General features: G+C 45.4%; 1 protein-coding gene across 7 annotated transcripts in view; it reads left to right on the top strand.

The window, feature by feature from the left end:
• Positions 1–2,468: 2,468 nt before the first annotated feature.
• actn4 (actinin, alpha 4) overlaps positions 2,469–19,007 on the top strand; it is a 55,546-nt gene continuing 39,007 nt past the window's right edge. For 5 of the 7 annotated variants that reach the window (XM_084351943.1, XM_084351944.1, XM_084351946.1 and 2 more), the window contains exon 1: positions 2,469–2,882. In XM_084351943.1, the coding sequence (XP_084208069.1) occupies positions 2,757–2,882 (126 nt within the window). In that variant the 5' untranslated portion in view covers positions 2,469–2,756. The remainder of the gene's footprint in view (positions 2,883–19,007) is intronic. The other 2 variants (XM_084351941.1, XM_084351942.1) reach the window with 1 other exon arrangement.

Here is a 19,007-nt window from a genome sequence, read left to right as displayed (position 1 = left end):
TTCAAAAAAACAAGTGTTAATAAACTCTTTTGTCATTTTATCTTTTCTTCTTTCTGTTCGCTCACTCACTCAAATTACAAACTAAACGTGCCCTCTCACTTACCTCAGCCAGTTTGTCTGTGCAGAGACTTGCTGTTTTTATTCGCTCAGGTTTTTAAAAATCTGTCTCTGAAATATCTGCTGGGTGGAGGAGAATTAAATCTGATTGAGGCCGTCGCAGCAACTTTTTTTTATCCCCCCTCTGCCTCATTAAAGCCGTTTCTCAGTGTTTGTGCACTGGAGGCTTCACGTTTCCACATCACACATGTGTTTGCTGAACTGGATTGGCTTTCAAACTGTTTATGATGTCACTAATCATCCTTTTAGGTCCTGCTGCTTAAAATCATTGAGCTCAGAGAAAGTTTACACTTTGAGCAGGCGGATGTGAAAACAGCCTTCTAGTGTCAAACTGCACAGACATCGTTCAACTCAAGGAACAGGAAGAAAAACACATTCTTGACTGAAGGGCGACTTTAACTCTTTAACAACTCCTCTTTTTTTGATGAAAACAAACATTTGTCGTATTTTTAAAAATGGAAAATATTGTTGTCACTGTGGTCTTTGTGACAGTAATTATAAGAGTTAATGTGCCTCATCGTCCTCATCAGCACCGCCTGTGTAAACACCACCAGCTACAATCAGGACTCTTTGTTCAGTCCCTCTTTGAAAAAAAATCAAAACAGTCCATTCATAAGTAGCTCGGTTCTGCTAATGAGCCCAGACTCACAGTGTAATTATGAGTCAGGACGGCAGCGACCAATCACAGAGCTGTTAGTAGCAGCGCTGCACTAGATGGCATCACATGACAACATCACAGCTGAGACGTGGTGCTGCTGCAGGCCGAGGTGACGCTAATCGAGCAGGACAGCCTGAGTGTGACCTACTTCTGTAGGTGTCTCCTGCAGGCAGGACGGTCACCCTGCACCCCCGCCCGGCAGATGTAATGGATGAGACCACAGCAGCTCCGGCCTCTCTGGTTTATGAGTGTCAGTCCTCTGGGTCAGTGGCTCTCAAATGGTTTGGATCACGACCTCTCGATGTTCACAAGCTGGACTTGAATCATTTAATAGAGATTGATTTCCCCTCTCCAGGTGGTTTCATTTTTTCATTATCAGCAGAGACACTGTTTGATATTGATCACATTTCTGAATAATCAAGGACACTGAGTCTGAGTTAAAGAGATATTTCTGTTCCCCATCCGATTCAGCACCTTCTGGCCCCACATTACCTCATGATGCTCAGAGAAGTTATGACCCTCACATACACTACTTTTACTTTTCTTTAGTAACAAGTTGTTTAATCCATCACAGTAAATATAAACTTGTTATGATCGTTGCATTGTGTTGCTGCTTTAATGGCGATTTGAAAAGATAATATAACTTTAAGGTTCAGTGTGGAGGTTTCAGGAGGATCTATTGGCAAAAAATGGAAATATAATATTAATAATCATGTTTTCATTAGTGTATAATCACCTGAAACTAGAGCAGGTCCTCTTCCATGGAGTCTGCCATGTTTCTACAGTAGCCCAGAATGGACAAAACAAACACTGACTCTAGAGAAGACCTTGCACGTGTTTAGAGATTGCAAACGAGGGGTGTTCAGTTGGTTAATCTGCAACTTCATTGCTTGATGCTACTAAATCCTACACACTGGACCTGTAACACAGCAGCTGCAGCAGGGAAATGAACTGTGCAGAGCAGCAGGGTGTGCTAGTTCATAGTTTATTATATATTTATAAAGATTGGTGGACTGGCCCTTTAAGACAGATATGCGCGAGTTGCCCTACAAAATAAAATCATCAGAAATCAGGAGAATTTAAAACTTTATAGCTGTAACATCAACATTTTCTCCATCCTGCAGGCTGATTCATCTGTAACACGGATATCTGCTCGTTTTAATATTTAAATGTCGTCAGATTCTGTTTTAATCCTTCAGTTCGTCAGACTTTAAATATTTCAGATGTATAACGTGTCATTGTTTCAGCAGCTCACGTTCAAATATTATATGAATATTCATGAGCTGTCTGAGCCTATAGAAGCTACTGGAGGCAGCACACACGCACACACACCGCGGAGCGAGGAGAGGCTCCTTCAAAATAAAATGTCAGACCTTCGGGGGAGGTGAAAATTGCATTTATTTCGCAAATTCATAATACAAGGTAAAAGTATTGACTATTCAATAACTGATAAAACATATTTCTGTTGTGTTATTAAAACCATATCTTCAATAAAAGTGTGATTTTATTGAAACAAGAGAAATAAATCACGGTGATTTCTGTACTAGAGAAATACATATTTATGGTTTATGTTTGTTTTGTGGGCAATAAAGTTCCAACACGCACACGACGCACGTATTTTACTTTGAAAGGCCGCACCGGACGCGGCGCTGCCCGGTGCGGGCGGCTTGTCGGCGGGTGCAGCCTGTAGGAGCGGCCGGTTCCTCCCAGCAGCCTCTCAGTTCACAGGGAGAGCTTTTCTTCTCACAGCAGCAGCGGGGATTTTCTGCCTGCACACGCCGGATATTCATCACATTAAAAAACACACTGACTGCTGAAGCGGCGACAGAAGACGGACTCTTTCTGGGTCGTGTATCCCGCCCCGTCCCACCTTTCTGATTTGGGCCGTCGTTGCTTTTTTTCCCCCATTTTTATTTTTTATTTTTGGACGCTCTCCTGCTGACAGATCGTCTGTGGCGCACTCAGGTTTTCTTTTGCTGACATGGTAGATTATCACGCTGCCAATAACCAGAGCTCGACCGGAGGGGTCCAAACCTACATGGAGCAGGAGAATGACTGGGACCGGGACCTGCTGCTGGACCCGGCCTGGGAGAAACAGCAGAGGAAGGTGAGTGGAGCGAAGTCGGGGCCCAGCTGGGCCGAGTGGAGCCGGGCTGAGAGGAGGAGGAGGCGGCGGGCTGAAAGAAAATGGCAGGGATGGGGAGTGGAGGTCAGGGACCGAGTGCGGGCCTCCGCAAACCCCGCAGCTGCTCCCAGTGCCCCACTTTCTACCAACCATTTTCTCCTCTCCTCTCCTCTCAGCTCGTCCCGAGGCTCTCCTCAATGTCAAGCTGCTTCCTTTCCCTCTCCCTGGACTCATTTCCTCTCCTCTGATCCTTCTCCTCTCTCTGAATGTTAAAGTGTGTCCAACATGAGCTCTCACTCCTTCAAGGGTGAACCTTTTTTTCTTCCTCTCTTTTCTTTTCCCGGCACTTTTCCTTCCCTCCCCGGGCGGAAACAGGGCGCCACATTGTTGCAAGAATCAAACATTGTGATTGTGCAGAGCTGAGGGGCTGAAGGCAGCAGAGAGAAGGTGGGTTTTTTTTTTTTTGGTGGGTTATCTGTCCCACTTGTGTGCCTGCTCGGCTCGGCTCGGCTCGGCTGGCTGGTTGGAGGCCGATAAGACTTGAGGCGAGGCGAGTTTGTAGCAGGAAGCAGAGCTGACCGATACGGTGCTGCTGGAGGCCGATATGTAGCCGATTTAACTATGGAGGTGCTGTGATTCATTACAACCACCTCTCATCATGTGTTAGCTGAAAACTGGACCTAATCAGGATCCTTTTTTCAGGATTGTCTCTATAACTCAGCCATTTAAAACCTTTTAGACCATTTGAGGATTTACAGCTTTATGAAAAGCAGCCGTAAACCAAAAAACATTTACGGCGAGATAACATCACCACATCTTTGCATGACACAGACCGCTCGTCTGACAGGTCAGGCGAAGAGAGAAGCCATTTAACACGCGAGTGCTACACCTGTAAAGCTAAAGGTGGCAGCTGACATGAGCTGCGTGCTGCAGGTAATAGTTATATCTGGTGTTCTTCCCAAAGCCCTGGGACATTACAAGTTTCTGCAGCCACGCTCATTTTCACTGCACAGAGCTGAACGCCCACTCGCTGTGCTGCAGATTTTAGCCACAGAAATATTCTGCAGAACTATTTGGACACACTGGCAGCTTATTGCACATCAGGTCCTGCGTCCCCGCTGGTCTTCACACCAGGTCTTTACCTGTGTTACCATCAAAATAAGTATATTACTCATCAGCCCCCAAATCAACAGGCTGTAACCTTCACACAGCACTGTACCTTTTCATTTATACACACCCACTCTGCGCTCCATCCAGCTCCTCCTCATCCTCTTACTCTCCTCCTGTTGAGTAACAATCGATGCTAATGTTTCTTCGGCCACCTGTGCCCATTTTCCCTCAAGGATGGCAAAGAGAGCCGTCCATTAATATTCAGTCTGATTCACAGAGTGTAGACTGTTAAATCTTTACCATGACGGGAAACAACAACAACAACAACTACTTCTGAGCTCGCGACGTACACGCTGAAACTGGCAAGTTACCCTGTAATCTGGTCCCCAACAGTACGAACCAAAACAAGCGAACAGCTGTTACCTTTCTTTTACGGGGATTTAGCCATTCTGATGCCAGTGCTCGCCTCCCTGCGTGCAAAACAAGTTCCCACCAACATGATTTTGCAGGCTGCATCCTGCAACTTCAATACAAACAAGTGTTTTTCCTCCACCAGGATGAGAACTGGTGCAGCCAGACCTTTCCACAGAGCTGTGAGATAGATCTGCCTGTGTGAGACTAGAATAAGGTGACCTTGTTTTTTTTTTAACTCACCATTCCCCCTTAAGGCACCAGCTATACTGAATAATCACGTCTACTAGCAGAAATGTGTCACAACACTCGGCCTTTTTAAGATACACTTGAAAATGGAGGACGCACACACGTTCCTGATGGTGAACGTTCCACCATGGCGACCCTTGTGACCACACGGACTCATAACAGGACACTCAATCTCTCTCACGTCAGGTTTTTTACCCTCTGAATCGTCATCGGGGAGTGGAGAGGCAGCATAGTGAAGGATGATTTGAAGAATCATTGCTTAACAGTGTGGAATGATTGAGAGGGTGTGTTTTCATGTGTGTGCGGTGGTAACCAGACTACGCACCCTATCTCATCCTCCAACCAGCCAGATGACTGGCATACCTTCTAGTGGTGTGACAGCATGCCGAGCATTGACTCGTGCATTTTTATTAGGCCACTCAGCACTATAGCCGTCAACATCAGACATTCCTCGCAGCTGATTTGCATCGAAACCTGGCGGGTCCAGTCCTTCACTGTTAAGTCGCGCTGGTTAGTCGACTGTGTGTGTGTTTGTCCCGAGATCACAACGGGTCAAAGTTTCTTCAAACCTCACCTAGCAATCATTAACAGAGTGAGGCTTGTTGTGTAAAACCTGGGCTGAGGTCCACTCCTGAGTCTTCACTCATCAGTGGAGGCTGATGTGTGATTGGTTGATTGGGAACAGTACAGGCTGGGGACATGTCCCCCTGCCCAGCCCGAGCTGTGCCGGGCCCCGGTGAGGCGGGGGAACCAAGGGCAAATTCCTGCGGTGTATTCACGCTCAATGTGCCAGTTATTGCGCAAAAGTGAGCAAACGCCTCCCGCAGGAATATCGAGAGGGACGTGGATTTAATGAGTGTGGGAATGGGTTTATCCTCGTAGAGAGCGAGGGCTGAGTCCGTAAGGTCAGAACCAGAAGCGGTTGGTCAGATGCAGAGTTTTCCATCATGCTGACTCTTCACATTTGCCATGTTGAGTAATACAAGAGGGGGAACAGACAGCAATGGGCAGGGTTTTTTTTTTGGGCATTCTTGCCTTTATTTGGTGTCCACAGCGGAGGCAGAGAGGCAGGAAGCACTGAGGGAGGAGACACGAGTGGCTTCAGTTCACATCTGAACCTGAAGAGCTCAGTTTGCTCTTCAGCTTTGGGTTGTGGACAAAACAAGACATTTAAAGGACGTCATCGTGGGCTCTGGGAAACACTGATCGACTTGTTTTTTTTAAATCATTTTCTGGCATTTTAAAGACCAAACAATTTATCGATTAATCAAGAAAAAACGATCTTTAGTTCCAGCTTCACTTAAAAGAAGACATTTGGCAGAATTCAGACTTTTACTTAATTTGTTCCATTTGAATAAAATTCAGTTTCCCACACTCGTACAGCGACTCTGTTTCTCTGGCAGGAGCAGAGGTCTGTCCTTACAGCTTGTTTCCAGTTGTCCATTTCATGCGTGGAGCAGCATTTCTCAACACCCCAGAGTACCTGGCCTGAGCCCAGCTGAGTCCAGCTAACTGCAGTTTGTTACAGGCGAAGCTCCTCGCCTCACAAACATGTTATTAAGTCTTTCTCACCGCTCTCAGGTCCGCCACACGTTGAAACATGTCGAAGTACGCAGTGACGCCACCAGAGGTTTTATTGTAACTCTCAGGCAGTGTGGCAGGAGGTGCAGCGACAGTTGGGCTGCACATATTTCTCATGTCGTGAGGCAGGGCGAAAGTACAGCGAGGTGGGTGGATGAGCTAACAAGGAAAGCAGTAAAGTACACAAGCCAAAGGGCCCGGAGCAGTCGGCAGCACTGGTGACTGATTGTTCCTATTTGTCAAGGGGATGTTCTTCATGAATCGGGTTAATTAGCAAACTTGTCCCTGTGTTCCCCTCTGATGCAGATGTTCAGTTAAATCGCATAAAAGATGAGATTTTAGGTGATAAAAATGAAATTCATGCGACTGTGAATGAGCCAACGTACGCACGCAAAATCAAAACAGATGTGCTGCCGAACGTCTACAGGAGAAACGTACGTCTGGACTCGCGTCAGAGTTACGAAGCTGGTGTCAGGAGTGTGTAGCGCTGATGGTGACACACGAACTGTCATAAATCAGCTGTGTCACAGCAGCAGAATCAGTTGCGGTCACAGACTCTGATGTTTATCTGTCTTCATTTTCCTGTACTGACAGCCGTCTCGATCCATCGCTCTGTTTGCACACAAACTGATTGGAGCTGGACTCTGAAGCTGAACAGACTTTACAGTTAACAGCTGGAACTGATGGAAAAATGGGAAGGTAGACAGAATATTTGGATATAACTTCATTTTCCTGTTCTTTTACACGACTTGTGCTGAATCAGCCTCATTTACTTCTTCTGATGCACACATTTGTTTCTCGTCACCAGTCCCAAACCCAAAGTCTCCTCATTTACTGTCATCAATGACTGAAACGTCAGTCGATTATCAGACGATCAACTCATGATTGCTCGACTAATCATCGCAGCTCTTGTCAGTACAGATGTGTCCTCCAGTGTCACAAAATATGCAGCATGCATTAGTGTGTATCCAGCCTCCCCTGACACACACACACGCACACACACCATGAATGCTCAGACTTGCACACAACACACACACACACACACAAACTGATCTTTTTCCAAGGTGGGCAGCTGGACACAATGTTAGTTTGTTCTTTTGCCGCCCACTTTCACATGCTTTCTGTGTGACTGGCTGGCAGCAGGCAGCAGGCGGAGCTGGTTCAGATGGGCCTGGGTTGGCTCAGGACGAGCTGCGAGTGACATTTTGTCAGGACAAATGGATCAAACAATGCATACTGCCTTCGGCTAAGATCTGGTGACATGATAAGCTGCCTGGGTACTTTTTTTTTCTCTCCCTGCTCCAGATCAACGTTTAAGGGGATTGAGGGAGCTGGAAATGTTTGAGGGAGGTTGACAGCTCGCTAAACAACAATAGACAATGCTCCGTTTGTAGGGAAGTAAAGGAGCAGGACGCTTTGATTGGCTGTCTTTGTTTTTGTGCGTCTGTGATTGGCTGTTGCAGTGTAGCAGGACCAACCTGACTGGGGTGTGGCGGGTACAAGAGGAATCTACTCTACGCTCTTCTCATTACAGGCTGAGGAGCAGATATGAGTGTTTACCTGTAATATAGATACATCTGCTTGAAGAGGGTTGAACAATAGGTCAGTTTAATCCTTATCGCACACTGATATGTAGGCATTGTGTTATACATGGAGCTTAATCCGCTCGGCCACGATCCTCTTGTTGTAGATGTTAATATATCTGAGTGATTGCAGAAGCTCAGACTCCTAAAACTAAATCTGGTGCATTAAACTTTCATACAAAAGTGGAAAAGTTAATTGAACTCAACACATTTTAATTAAGTCGACGATTAGTCGATGGAGGGAAGGTGATCGATCGAGAGCTACGCGATTAATCGCTCAGTTGTCAACTATTATATTAAACGGCAACTATTTTGATGATCAATTAACTTCATCTTTGAAAATTTCTGATGAAATAAAACTCATAATTCTCTGATTCCATGTGAATATTTTCTGGTTTCCTTCCTCCATTATGACAGTACACTGAATATCTTTGGGTTGTGGACAGAACAAGACATTTGAGGTCATTTTAGGCTTTGGGAAACACTGATCGACATTTTCTTTTACCATTTTCTGATGCTTTATAGATTGAAGATGTTAATAATCTACTTTTCAGGCAAATCGTAGAGATTGTGGTCAAAAGCTTTGCATAACTTTGTTGTCTAGCGGATCCGCTCTACATGACCGTACAAGATGGCTGTGCTGATTTAATGAATTACTTGATGTTACTCATCCTCGGGTGAGGTTTTGCAAATTATGCAAAGCGAGTTATAGTTGGCAACATGGTGGATGAGGAGCTTGTGCCAAAAAGATCAATCTCTAATGCAGTATTGTGGTTTAAGGTGCTAATGGAGACATGTAAAGTCCAGCTATGGTCTACAGGGGATTTCAAAGTTGAGAGAGTAGATGGCCCACCCCTAGTTACAACCCTGATCACTACTGATCCACTTGCATTTTCAGAAGCTCTTCCTGAATGAAGTTTTAGAGGAAACGCGGCTGTAACCTGTAACCTCCTCCTCCGGGAGTGGACCACGTATTTGAACTTAGAGAAGTAACTTCTTGTACTTGTAACAGTGGACGTGCGAAGGCATTTTGGGATGTGAGATAATGGAAATTGTAGCCTTTGGTCATCCCCCTCAGTGCCAGCTGATTCCAGGTCAGCTGTGGGAAAGCCCTCCGCCTCAGCTGACCGTGATCCAGAATCAGCTTGTGGACCTAAACAACGAAGCAGTCAGTGAAGCAGACAGCCAGCGAGGGGACAGAGCAGAGAGGAATGTAACCCCTCGCTGTCTCCCCCCATCTTTCTCTCTGTTCTGCCATTGGCGGCAGTGAGAGAGCATGCAGGGGGAAACATTCCTTTGGTGGCCCATTATAGCCTGCTAGGCCAGTGGGTGGGGGCTTTTTTTTACTAACGGGGGGCGGGGTATCCTGTTTTTTACCCGACAGGAAAAAAAAAAAAGAGTTGGGGGTTTGCAGGATTGCAGATGTGGCCTGTGTGGTGGAGACCAGAGGGAGAATCCTCCTCGGGGGCTGAGGGTGCTTGCGGGGGGCGGGGGGGGTAAAGCGAGAGTTTCCAGCCGGTTCTGATGGGGCGGAAGTCGTGGCGCCGATCGTTGCTCCAAATATTTGTTTGTAGAAATGTTTTGCAGACAGCACCACCCTGTGATTGATTGCACTGTGGAACCATGTGCTTTGTTTTTAGCGCAGCAGGAGGGTTCAAAGTGCAGGCTAAAGCACACGGTCCAATCAGTTGAGAGGTTTGCAGCAGTAGCGTGGCGCCCAGGGCTGTAGGCCTGTGTGTCGAGGTGCCGCAGCCTAATGTGTTTCTCTTTCAAAGAGATTTCTTCACGGTCTGTTTCTCTCCAACTCTTTGTGTGTGAGGAAGGCGTTGCATTTTGGGGCAGAGAGCAGAAACTTGGGAGCATCCCAACGTCACAGAAGCCACGAGTCCAGGATTCAGTCTGTGGCTGACATAACCTCGTATCCCACCGCTCAGGAATATTGGCCGCGTTCACAAGCTTACTTCTTCGGCCATTGTGCATAGTTGTGAGGATTAGTAAATGGCATTTCCCTCTGATGAATTGAAATTGGCAACAATAGGGACTAAGAATTTCCTTTTGGTCGGCTGCCAGGATGCATGTCGATGGTTTTAGCCTTGTCCCCAGAGTACACCCTCGACAAGGGGATTTAAAGGAATACACTGCCTTTTTTTGTAAATAAGCTCTTTGGTTCATTTGCCATTGTGTGAAAAAACAGTTGGTAGCATTTCTGTTGACCTCAGTACTTTTTATTCAAAGTACTCTGCTGGATTTGCATCATTTCTAGTACTAGAAGACACAGAGGTGCTACTGGTGCTGGAACAGTTTGATCAATTAAAGATAAACTGATCGAAACATTTTAAGCTTTGCTGCATTTGCTGCATTTCTGTTGTCATTGTAAACTGAATATATGTGAGTTTTGGGCTGTTGGTTGGACAGAAGAGGCAATTTGAAGACGTCACCTCGGGTCAGAAGAACGATTAGTTGATAAATCAAGTACAATGATCAACAATTGATGAAACAATGTAAACATTTTCTGGTTTCTTTCCTCCTCTGTGAACTGAATATCTTTGGGTTTTGGACAAAATACGACATTTGAAGACGTCGTCTTGAAACATTTTCCACCATTTTCTTTTTCTTTATAGATCAAACAGCTACTTTAATAATCTAGTCATCAGATCAATCAACAATGAGAATAGTCGCTAGTTGCAGACAAACCTGGGAGCTTTTAAGTGAATAATGGAAAAATAGTCTATAATGAAAACCATCACAACTTCCTGCTCCTATTACGGTTTCCCTCGGTTCCTGGAAGACTTGGGTCCACATGTTTGTTTCAGGGTTTTTTGGGAATTTCACATGATTTTGGACCATTGGACCGCTACACTGGGGACCAACAACAACCATTAGATCTGAGAAAAGTAGTTCAGGTCGTGTTGAAACTCTCCACGTTGATTTTACATTCAGTTGGCTTCTGTCTCAGTGCTGACAGTCACTGCACACGTGATAATTCTGGAAAGATTATTTTAATGGATGAAGTGTATTTTTGTGTGGGTTTATTTGTGGTGTCCTCAGCTGACTGAGGCTCAGTTAGTGTCTGTCTGTGAGGTGGAGCTCAGCAGTGATGCAGGATCATAGTTCGGGCAGACTTAGATCTGATTGTGTCATTTGAATATTTCAACAGAGAAACTGTGTCTGCACTGATTGTGTCATAAACTGGGGCTCAATGTGTGTGTTCCAGTGCAGACTCTGTTTTTACGAAGGCGGTGGGGGCTGTTGTTTGTTGGAAAGCAGCAGCAGAAGAAAGGGATGTGTGTTTAGGTGTGGCGTGTGTGTTTAGATGCCTGTGTGAAGGGTGGGGGCACCATAATAATCTGGGTCTTGGGGCGGGGGGGGGTCGGCTGCAGTTTGAACATGAGGTTTTCCAGCAGTCACATAGCTGTGGGTTTGTCTGCCTCAGGCTGCCGGTAAACAAACACAACTCATGTCCTCACCTACTGCACGGGTGGTGTGAGTCCTCCTAACGTTATTGTTGTGTACGGTCCGTTTGACTCGCAGGGAAATAAAGTGAGGAACACGTTGAAAACAATATGACATTGAAAAAGACAGTTCAGCTTTTATAGCGAGTTCCCCATAAACAAACCTCTCAGTGCTGTTTAAATGAAAGGATTACAGTAACTTCAGCTCACATCCCCCCCACACTGTCTGTAGGTGTGTGATGATGCATATTCTGTACCGTCAGTTTCCTCTACAGGTTATATTTCAGTGAAAATTAGTTTAAGGGACTAAACTTGAATCCTTTGGCTGAGGATCTCGACTGTATGGACTTGTTTCAGTCACTTTACTCAAACTAACTTGTGACGTAAGACCTGAAAGATATGAAAAAATGAAGCATCACCATTGCAGTCATTCAGAATGATGCCGTCTCACCGTGTGACACTGTTACCTACATTTGAATATCTCTGCTCACCCTGCATCTCTGTCTCAGTATCCGTCTCTACATGGCTGCAGAGCGCAGGCAGCGTTCATGCGTGTATCTGTGCGGCTGCAGCCTCTCAGTTCTGAACCACTGCGCTCTGCAGGGCGCTGTATTTTTGGAAACGGCACTTCAGAGCTCTGCTGTCATGCTGCACCTGAGAGCGAGCGAGCGAGAGCGAGAGAGGGTTCAGATTCAATAAAAATTTGATCAGAAAAGCAAAACGCTGTTCTCACTGTTTCTATTTCAAACCGTCCTCAACCGTCCTGAAGGAGGCTAATGCAGCTGCGTGTTACATACGGAGGCTATAGATGGATGTGCATTGTCAAAACCATTAGCACCTTTTTTTGAGTGTTTTATAAAAGGCTGTTTTAAGGTGCATGTGGTTGTTGGTGGTGAGTTAAATGTGCAGTTTAGAGAGATGTGTTTACTGCAGTTGTTTCGTTATTACAAGGGAAGATGTCCTTTCAACACTAGCTGCTTTCACAATTTATTCAACAGACCTGACATTGCAGAGACTCGCAGAGAAATGTGTCATCGCAACACAGAGGTGAAAAATAATAATTGCAAATGTGGAAACTGTTAGTATGGCGTCTTCTTTGAACGTTTCTTTTTAAATGTATTTTATAAATCTCCCAGTTTAATGCGAATAAATCACTGCAGCACTCCTTCTTATCTTGAACTGAGCTCACCCCTCAGCTGTCTGAAGGCTTAAAAATAATTTATTACCAAATTCATGCACCTGTGACTCTAAATTTTATAAAGATACCAGTTTGTTGAGGAACTGGTTTATATTTCAGTGGGGAACAAACCTCGTCTTGTCAGTACATGCAGTCTGTCTGTGTGGCTGTTCATTGTTCACACCGTCTGAGGTTGTCCTCAATCTGGTCGTCCTCTCGAGGCCGGCGTGGCTGTACAGCAACATCTGTTAGAGTGGGACAGGACACCCCAGCACCACCACCACCACCACCACCACCACCACCGCCTCTCAGCCAGAGATTACCCCCCCAGCTCAAATGACCAGATTATTTCCAGATCAGACACATATCCGGGATGAATAGAAAGTCGGGGAAGGATGCATGTAGGCGCAGGATGTACGTATGGACGCGACTGCTGCATTACTTTGCAGGTCGGAAGTGATGTAAGAGTGCAGAGTGAACAAATGTAATCAGAGGTTTTAAATCAGATTATCAGCAGACGCTGAGCTTCAGTCTGAAAGCCAGACTGACACAATTAGTGTCATTAAGAGACACCGATAAAAGCCATAATCTCATATCAGAAATTAATTGGAGATAAGATTTTTTATCTTCTCTCCAATTAAAATAGAAAACCTCTTTAATGACAACTGGAGTGAAAAAATGTGATGAGCATGGATAACGATTACGCAGAGCTGGTTGATTTTCTCGGCTGTTTCTTCGGTGCAGCTCAGGATCCAACACGCACAACGTGTTCTCCTGATAACGTTGTTATTCTTTAGAATAAAGCTGGATGGATGCATACATGGCCACACCTAGACAGGTTATTCTCCCTCTGGGGTGGGTGTGTGAGTCAGAGAGAGAGAGAGAGAGAGAGAGAGCGAGCACAACAAACAGGCCTTGCTAGTCTGGTAACAAAGAGTGAGCTGCCTCATGCTACACACACACACACACACACACGTACACACAGAGCCGACATCTGGAGGGGATGCTCGGCTGCATCAGGGGTTTAACACTGTAGCTGCTGTGTGCCACATTCGTCTTCCTCACAGTCTGATGGCTGAAAGCTGCAGCTTCAAACAAACACCGAGACGATTAGACCTGACCTCTGCTCTTCACCAGACTCTCGTCATAAATGTGCAAAGTCATCCTGCTTGTCTTTATTTTTCTATAATCACAGCAATCAGCCGGCCTTTTCTGACCCCCACTCATCACCTGGGAGAGGCTCGTAGTTGTACATTTGCGTTTGCTTTGTGTAAACTGAACCTGTGAATCTGCAGCAGTCACTGAACCGATCTCGACCCTGACGGGGGAATCACCTGCTGAGGCTGCTGGGATGGAGGCATCGGTTAGCGTTTGTTGTGGTGCAAAGACGAATGCCTCCATCTATCACAGTGGCTTTTAAACCCTAACACATGTAACGATGGGGCAAACAGACCATGAGTCAAGCTAAGTGTGTGTGTGTGTGTGTGTGTGTTTGTTTCCTCTGCGGCCGTCTCTGATTTCCTCAGTGAGCTCCTTGTTGGATTATTTAACAGCTTTTTAAACTGGGGCACTGGGCAAAGAGGTGAAGAGGAGAGGCCTACAGGGACACAGCAGACACAATGGATAGTGTACATACAGTTGTTTTAACCCGTGCACTCAAACTAGAACTGCCTTTTCTTACATGATGTTAACTGACAACACAGAGAATCTACTGAGGAGATGTAGACACAGTATGTCTTTATCTGTGAATCATCACTGCTCATGCTAACAAACACATTTTTTCTATTAAGCCAGAAACATGAACTCCATCACGTCCTTAATCTGCAGAATATGAAGTTGTTTGAGGCTAAATTTAGGAGCGTTCTCTCCGGGTTTGCACACCTGCAGCTGAAGCGTTTCAGCGGGGCGTCTGTGGAGCTGTGCTGGTTTCAAAGCACATCACAGCAGCATTAAATATTTACTGATTGCCTGGCCTTCAGGTTCCTCTGCTCTCATTTATAGCAAGGACGCTCCGCTCACCAGATGATCCCACGCAACACTCTCCCTCTCCTCCTCCGACTCTCCACATTTATTTCTCCTCTATTTCTCTGTTAGCTCTTCTGTCTTTGTCAGAGTCGTTAAGGCAACAGGCTCAGACAAAAGAGGATAACTGGAGTGTGTGTGCTGCTATTTTTAGGACTTGGCCGGTATGTTTCTGGCCATTTTCTGTGTGATTTAGCAGTTCAGCTCTGGGGCTTCTATATCTGTGTTATTGTGGGATGATATATATCTATATCCTACAAGACATATATTTCTGGTCAGACATCTTCCAGGACCGGCCCGGAGCCTCTTCATAACTTCAGTCTGGGTTCTTTTGCTTCTTTCATTGTTCAGAGGACGTCCCTCAGAGACTACAAGCCTCGAGCTCTAACAGAGAGACATGGGATGGACGATGGGGGGCTAGTTTGAACACAAAGAACAACTGTGGACTCATCTTTTACTGTGTTAGAGTGAATATTCAGAAATACAACTGAATATGTCGCCTCTCTTTCGTTTGCAGGATGATTCTTGGTTATTTTGCAGAGAACGAGGAGAGAAATCAGAACACAGGCGGACGAACATGATTTTTAGGGCGGATTAGAGTGTAAGAATACATTTAGACTCTAATGCAGGCATGCAGAGAGCCTTTAGACAGATGGATGATAAACGCTTCCTGCAGGTTCACTGCCAGTTTATGCAGCTGAAGAGACAGACCATCCAAACACTGTGCTGCTGCTGCTGTTGGCCTCAGGGTTAGAAAAGAAAATGGAAAGCAGGAGGAACTCTTCCTTTCCTCCCTCATGATTTTCTGCAGTTACTAAAGGCTGCAACTGATGATTGTTTTCATTACTGTTTAAATTATTGTCACGATTAATCTTATAGTCTATAAAATGTCAAGAAATTGTGGAAAAATGCTCATCACTATGTGCCAGAGTGACAAGTTTCTTCTTCTGCAGCCCAAAACCCAAAAATCATAACGATTTAAGAACCTGGAAGCAGCGAATGTTGGAAATGTTTGCTTGAAAAACGACTGAAAAGATTAATCAGTTATTAAAATAGCTATTGGAAAAGTCTGATGTTGGTTTTCATGGTGAGGTTGAGTGTGTGCAGCCAGCGTTTAATGGAAGAATGATTAGTTAATATAATCTGTGGACAGATGTGTTATTGCCTCAGACACTCGGCACCTAGAATGGAGAAATGATCGGTCCTTTGATTTTTGGTTAATGGTTCAGCGATACAGAATAAATCTGACCTCAGAGAAGAAGTGAGACTCGGGAGATGTTGGAAGAACGACTGCAGCGCTGTCGTCCTCCTGGGAGTCGTAGTATTGGAAGAAAGAGGAAGGAAGGCTCTGTGGTTTTTGCGGTTTCCCCCCCTTCCCTGTTTCAAATATGAAGTCAGGCAAACCCTCTGAGTCAGAAGTCAGAAGACAGACAGATCACTGTGTGTTTGTGTGTGTGTCACCCTTTCCTTATTGGACCAGATGGCCCAGAGAGCAGGGGATGCCTGCAGACCCGCCGGACTGTATGTTGAAAAAAAGTACAGAACAAGGAATAATTTGTCTCCAGTTTAATCAAAGCTGTTGCATTACTGACCTCACAACTGCTGAGAATAATGCACTTCACACGCCAGCTGCAGCGATTAATTGATTAGTTGTCAACTATTGAATTAATCGCCCACTGTGAGGACCCCACCAGTAATTTTTTAAGAAAAACAGGTCAGAATTGTCTGAGTCCAGCGTCTTAAATGTGAATATTTTCTGGTTTCTTTCCTCCTCTGACGGTAAACTGAAGATCTTTGAGTTGTAGACAAGACATTTGAGGACGTCATCTTGGGCTTTGGGAAACACTGATTAACATTTTTCACCATTTTCTGACATTTTATAGACCAAACAAACGATTAATCGAGAAAATAAACAGCAGATTAATTGACAATGAAAATAATCATTTATTACAGTCCTTGTGTGGATGTGTGAACAGCAGCAATATATATTTGCCATCACGCTGTTGAGGAAGTGTGTATGACTGAGCTGCACTAGAAACCTCTTCAGTAGATCCTCTTTTGAGCTGATATTGTATTTAAAAGTGAGAGTTGACATTTCAGCAGGGCTGGTTCCCTGCTCCTCTGCTGGTCTTAATGTGGGTCAGGGAAGTCCTCTGCCCTCTCCGCTATCGGCCACGGGCCTACTATCCTGTCTGATCCAATCAAAGCTAGCCTGCAGGGGATTATTTAGCTACCGTTCCCTCAGTTAACAAAGACTCTTCTGTTGGCCCGACTGTGACTCACAGTGCAGTAGGGAGTGAGCACTGTGGAGTTGAGGCAGACCCTGGTACCCTGCCTTAGCTTCAGACCAACACAGTTTTGTCTCTGTCATGTGTGTCTGAGCTCAGCACTCTGGTTTTGACACCACTACTGTGGCGACACAACGGCTTGTGAGAATCACGCTGCAGCGTTTCCTGCTGAGCTCGTTTGTGTGCTAACACTCTCTCTGGACACCTTCGTCGTACTGATGGGTTATTTTTGCCTTTTTACTTTCATGCAACACACTGACAGCTGCAGTGGTGCTGCTTTCCAGCTGTGCTTTGTTGTAATAAAAGTCTTTGCATAGCTTGAAAGAAGTCTTTTACTCTGTCATGTTGTATCCAGGCAGGAGGGAGTGAAATCTATTTAGAGGAGGACGAGGAGGAGGAGGAGGAGGAGGAGGATGGAGAGAGACAGAGAGGTTCTGGTTAGCAGTAATAATCTGACGAGAGGTTGAAGAATAAAAGTGATTTTAACAACATGAAGCATGCAGAGATGTGAGAGAGTTGTTACTGTTCATACTACGGACACGAGGTGCTGAGACACATTTTAAACCTGCTAAAAATAAGATGCTGTGGTCTTTGGTTGCTTAGCAACAGCCCTGAAGCAGGGTTGTAGTACCGATATGGCTGCCGTGGTTTCCTGCACGACAAAAAGTCTGTTAAAGGATTTCCTCAACGACACTTGAAATTGATAAGAGGTACCTTTTTAACTGATCGGCAGCTATGACTGAGCTGAGTGTAGCTAAATCCACACCAGTGGCAGCCGACCGCTGCTGGGGCGCAACCGAAAGTCTCATTTGAATACAGAGATGTAGTCGAAATCTGTGTCTTCTCAGCAAGCTGTGAATCTACGTAAGCCTCTCGATTCTTAGAAGAGAAGTCGGCGGAGAAGAGGAAACCAGTTGATGACTGTTCGAGGTGTGCGAGAAAAGGAAGTTGAGCTTTTCAGTATCTGCCTCCTATTACTACTTTTTAAACACTTTGCAGATACGTGACCATACTTACACCCATTAAAACTCTCACTAAGAGATGTGTGCTTATTCGCTAGATCCGTATTTGTATGTAAGATTCGATATTTTTCTGCAGCTGGTTTTCTTCAGTCAGGTTAATTCCAGCCGTCCAGTCGTCCGTTGTTTGTACACAGCTGGACAGAAAAGTTATTGAGAGGATCAGACTGTCACTGATTCACTGTCTACACATCCTGGACTGCTCCATATACAGCAGGAGAGGGGGGGCGCTGCAATATTAAAGTCATTTTAAAGGGATTGCACCAATCCGGAGCTGTTATACCCCCACAGACCTGCACACACACACACACACACACACACACACACACACACACAGTGGTAGTGGCCTTGACTGAGCCCTGGAGGGGTTTGGAGGGGTGTTGTGTGTATACTGTGTCTTTGTGTATTTGTGTGTGTGTGTGTGTGTGTGTGGGGGGGGGTTAAAAGCTCTGCATGAGTCTATCTGGGGCACGAGGATCACTGCATTAAATCAACTTAAGGTTTTAGGTTAGTGTGGGAGGAGTGTGTGTTTATGTACGGTTGTGTGTTTAGGCGTGTTGGCCAGTGCGTGGATTCACAATCATCCCTGTGTTACCAATTTTAGTTTTTTGCAAGTTGCACGTCTGTGGGCACGCCGCAGAACGGATAAAGAAGTAAATCCTATAAAGACAGAAAATGAGATTGTTTACGACCTAAATCTTATCAGTTTTCAGAGTGACTGGTCGGACAAAACGGGCTTTCTTTGGGAAACTGATGGTCATTTGTCACAGTTTGACATTTCATAGACTAAACAATTAGCATGGTGCCTCACACATACACACCAGTTTCCTTTCTTTAGCCCTGTATCAACACAATTGTTCCAAAAAAAATCTGCTTGGTAATCCCTGACAGCCACTCTCGGCTTCCTGTCTGTCTGATGTGACACTCTCAGCGGTTGATAAATGTCCATTTGCCTGCTGATTTGCGTTGGCATGCGCTTGACTGTGTGTATGTGTCAGACGGGCGTCGGGCCAGTGAGTCATGAAGCCGTAAAGGGCAGGGTGAGCGCAGGAATGTGTGACAGAGCTGGACAGAGGGGGGTGGCTGGGCCAGACCTGTGTGTGTGTGTGTGTGTGTGTGTGTGTGTGTTTTTGTATGGGTCATCAACAAGCGGAAACTCAGAGGAACAAACAATGTGCCGCTCCTTGTACCGGCCGGGTCTGGACTCTCTCCTCC

Source organism: Pagrus pagrus (genome assembly GCF_965226575.1).
Source record: "Pagrus pagrus genome assembly, chromosome: 4".
Lineage (NCBI taxonomy): Eukaryota > Metazoa > Chordata > Actinopteri > Spariformes > Sparidae > Pagrus > Pagrus pagrus.
Note: the sequence above shows the minus strand (reverse complement) of the source record. Positions and strands in the feature narration are given on the sequence as shown.